This window comes from Clupea harengus, chromosome 12, assembly GCF_900700415.2.
Source record: "Clupea harengus chromosome 12, Ch_v2.0.2, whole genome shotgun sequence".
In the NCBI taxonomy this organism is placed as follows: domain Eukaryota; kingdom Metazoa; phylum Chordata; class Actinopteri; order Clupeiformes; family Clupeidae; genus Clupea; species Clupea harengus.
In genome coordinates this window covers 25260595-25264848 of record NC_045163.1, presented here as the reverse complement: position 1 = coordinate 25264848, position 4254 = coordinate 25260595, and the positions used below count along the sequence as shown (strand labels likewise).

The following is a 4254-nucleotide window of genomic DNA, read 5'->3' as shown; positions in this document are numbered from 1 at the left end:
AAATGATTCAACATATGTTTTCATGCTGCTCAGCATGGATACATAATTAAGAGCCTTGCCTAAGCCATTTAGGCGGCCAGCAGTGATGTTTCTAAGAATGGCATTAACCCCCATTAGAGATGTACAGTCAGTCTACGTATTGTTCTTACGTAGGCTTCATTAGGTCATGAGGTACACCCATGTCATCTTTCTTCATTCACCAGTAGGATCACATCCCTCTACGCCTGTTCTACTGAGGGTTTATCCTTCAGCAAAGACACTGTTCTGACACTCATCTTTCCACTGTAATTCAAAAACAGTCCACCAGGACTTTAAAATGGTGGATTTCTATGTACCTGTATTTGTATCTGTCTGCTGCGCTGTGTTTTGGGATGTGTGTGTTGCACACTAAACGCAAATAATAACAATGTTTAGTGAGTCCTTGGGAATACGCTAGGTATGGTGACAGGCGAGGTGAACCATCTGTTTACTCTTTACAAGCCTGCGATGTTCTGCAGTCCTGACGAGATCTCGCCATGACTCCAGAACATTGCTGGACTGCACAGTAAACAACAGGTTCATCTCCTTTATGCACTGGGATTCTTGTCTTTTCAGAGACTTATTTACACACAGCACAGCAGAATTCCCAAACATGTGTTAGGTGGTTGTGTCCGTTGTGTTATTTATCCAAGTTCTGTGCTATGGTTTTCCTTGTGTCTGGACATAAAGCATTTAGAGTCGTGCATTGCGTTGATAAACAACAACACTGTGTATTGCTTCTTTAGGCATTAGGTAGACAATCTCGTCTCGTCTCGGTGAGATGAGATGAGCCTGTTGTTTGCCCCGTGGGCCTGCTGTGGTCGGGGAGTCCTGACGAGGTGACACGTTCATTACCTGGTGATGTAATCAGAGCTGGATGCCAGGCACTTCCCCGTGAACAGATTCATGAGGGACAAGCGAAGCAGACTGGCCTCCTCCCCTGAATGAGTGGCAGAGATTAAAGAGGTCATTAACAGCCCGCTCAAGGACCAGCCGCATAAACTGATTGATAGATTACAGGCAGTGGATATTTTGGGTTGATAAAATATTTGGTCATAATTGAGTTTGCTAATGGGATGTGAGCAATATGAATGATGGTATCAGAGAGTTTTTATTTCTCAAAAGACAGTGATGTTATAGTCGTGACGGTTTTATTGCTGGGTGACAGACTATGAAACGTAGAGAAATTGCAAGGGCAGGCCCAGTGGCTCTATTCTCTGTGCAACAGCCCCCTCTAACGGTCATATGAAACAGTGCTGGTGTTATTTTTCCATTCGGTAATCTGAGAGAACACTGACATCGGTCTAGGCAGACCAAGACGAACACACATTTTTGTATATAAAAAAAAAATACATGTGCAATGCAACCAGACAGGGCTAAATTAAATATTTAAAAAGGACAGCACTGTACTAACTTTAAAAATAATGCTTAAAGACCTGTGGCAATTTTGATATAATATATACAGTATACCAGCGATATTATGCAACAGGGGATACAATACTAATGCATTTTTTCTTGTTTCTTGATATAACAGCCAACCATATGTAAAATGTCTACCAGTTTCCTGGACCACATAGTTTCAATGCCACAGTTATGTAAGAATATCTAGAAGTAAAGATGCAGATCATTTCTTATATAATTTATGGTGAAAGCAGTGCCTAGCCACTAACAGAATCAGTTCTACACAGTAATGAGCCTAAAAAGGTTTGCATCCCTTCAACATTTCACACTATTTTGTACTTGTGTTTACTCTTGAGAGCATACTTCAAAAAAAGCTTTACTGTAATAACCAATTGGGTTCAATCTTTTTAAAAAAAAATTAAATATATTTATTGAAGGGTACTTTGGGGCCATACAGGATAAAAATACAAAGGCAAGAGCGTTTTTCTTCATGTTTTCTGAAAATGTACCCGACTGGGTTCAATCTTGGCAATAGGAGTATCGTCATCAGAGAAAGGCAAAGGGTGTCCTGCAACAGGTAAGTAAAGTATGTGACTTTTTTTTGGGTGGACTGCGGCCGGAGTATTATCTCACCATTGGTCGTAACAATGTTGTCTCCATACATGTACGTCATGACATCAGTGGGGTCTTTCAGGAACACAGATGATTTATCTGGGTGAAAAAAACATATACAGTACACAGACCAACTGTCAGATCTTAACCGAAGCTATCATGTCCATCTGTAAGGCAGCTGTTAATTCATCCTGCATTCTCTCAGACAGCAAACTGCCAAGTCAGTTGCAGAAACACGGAGACTGACCATGCCACTACTTAAGTCCACATACAGCAGAAGGCAAGCAATACAGACATGTAACGCAGCTTCTCGTTGTTTGGGAAATTGAATGTGTTTCATAAATAGTCTATAACAGTTTCATAACATTAGTCATAAAATGTTTGGGAAATAGATGTGTCTCATCTCATCTGTTTCGCTACAGGAACGTGGTCCCATAGCCACAACCAAAACACAAGGGTGCCTGAGAGACAGGAAGTCCTGGTTTGACGAAGATGAACTTCCTGTGTGCTAGAAGAATGTAAACACCCATTCAGAACAGTGGCACGAGTACTCACAGATTACTGCTTCCTTGTGCCCAGTGTTTGCTTCCTTTTATATATCCTATTAGGATATCTGAACTGCTAAGCAAACATAGGCCGTGTCAAGAGGAACTGAAATGAGAACTGCCATAGGCTACAATAGGCAAATAGTTTGTAATATGTATGACCAGTTTATTCTGTGCAGCATTGGTTCAAAGTTAGCTATCCAAAATCTGCTACTCTGAAAGTAGGCCATCATTTTAACTATAAATTATAATTAACATTTTAATTATAAATGTATACATAATATAATTTCTTTCAGGTGTTTAAAATGCTCCAAAGGACATTTCCATAAAATAAGGTTGTCTTTGTATTTCGTAAGGGCCAAATACACAAAGCTTTTTGTGACAGGGGTCAATTAATTCTCAAAGCCTCTGGCATGAGGGTCACGGGTAGGATATTCTGTCTCGTGACAATAACGCCTGACATAGTCTCTAATCCACCGAGGATTCCAAAACGCAGTGAAGTCCTACGGGAATAAACCATGCATACAGAGGCACGTAACTCATTTAAACAAGCAGTACAACAGATGTAATCGCATATGTATATACTACAATTGTTTATAAACAACAATAGAAATAGCCAGAAAGCTACCAAGCGGACGAATATAACCCACAGTAAAATGTTCTCACATATGCTACCCCGTTTGAATTGTTTACAGTGTTAAGTAGTACAAACGATGTGTGCGTTGAATCAACATGGCTATCTAAAATCGCAACGTCATGGTGACGCCACACGCACACACAACCTTTGTGTCCTCTAAATGAACGTAGCCTACCGCATAGAAGTTCTTTCATCCCTTGCACTGAGCACACGAAAGATGTTGACTTGTTGAGAAGCCTTGCTTGAAATATTCGGCTGCCATGCTTCTCAATGCGACGTTCGCAAAAAGTTATTGGGTCCCGATAAAATTCCAGTGACTTGTCACCCAGAAGTGATATTCCCGTAGATCCCGGTAATTTAGACATCCTTTTGTTTAAACACAGCACATCTAATCCCTCTGATACCTTTCGTCATACAGGCGTAGAATAACTAAGTCAGTACCCTAAGAAGCGACCAACAGGTATATGCATTACAAATAACCCTAAACATTTTCTACCTAAAGCCAGCATATGGTTGGCTACTTTAAATTCACATTAATGCCTCAGATCGCAGCCTCTGAATTTGACTAGACACACAAGTACAGTCTCCATGGAGTAGCCGGTTTCAAAATACAGGAAGTGTTTATCCTCCGAGCGGATGATTTTGGTAGCTACATGTTAATGCAGGAGGCTACGTTATGAAAAGCTGGACACTGACTATCTTTTGAAATAAAAAAAAATAACAGAACTACAGAAATTCCATGCCACGAGCCTACATTTTACGCTTGCTCCATAGGCTATCTATGTATGCGTATTAGGGCTACCTATGGGGGGATTTGTTTTTCTAGCGCGCAGGGGGGGATAGGGGGGTGTTTTATGAGTTCGTTTTATGGGGTTTAAAGTTTAAAGTCCGAATTTCCGAGGTTAAAGTCCGAATTTAATCTCAGAAGTTATTTATATTTATATTTGTATTATGAATTTGGTCTGTGAGGCTACTCTTTATTTTTCTCTATCAACTTCTATAATGTTAATGGTGAATTCCAATTTGTATCTTTCTAACCTT

General features: G+C 40.2%; 1 protein-coding gene across 1 annotated transcript in view; it reads right to left on the bottom strand.

The window, feature by feature from the left end:
• The window catches only part of LOC116222818 (putative cytochrome P450 120), a 44254-nt gene extending 40250 nt beyond the window's left edge, over positions 1 to 4004 (bottom strand). Inside the window, exons 1-3 of the mRNA XM_031577672.2 lie at positions 3389 to 4004; positions 2053 to 2130; positions 874 to 958 (exon numbers count right to left, since the gene is read on the bottom strand). Coding sequence (XP_031433532.1) covers positions 874 to 958; positions 2053 to 2130; positions 3389 to 3578 — 353 coding nt within the window. The 5' untranslated portion in view covers positions 3579 to 4004. The remainder of the gene's footprint in view (positions 1 to 873; positions 959 to 2052; positions 2131 to 3388) is intronic.
• Between the last annotated feature and the right edge of the window lie 250 nt (positions 4005 to 4254).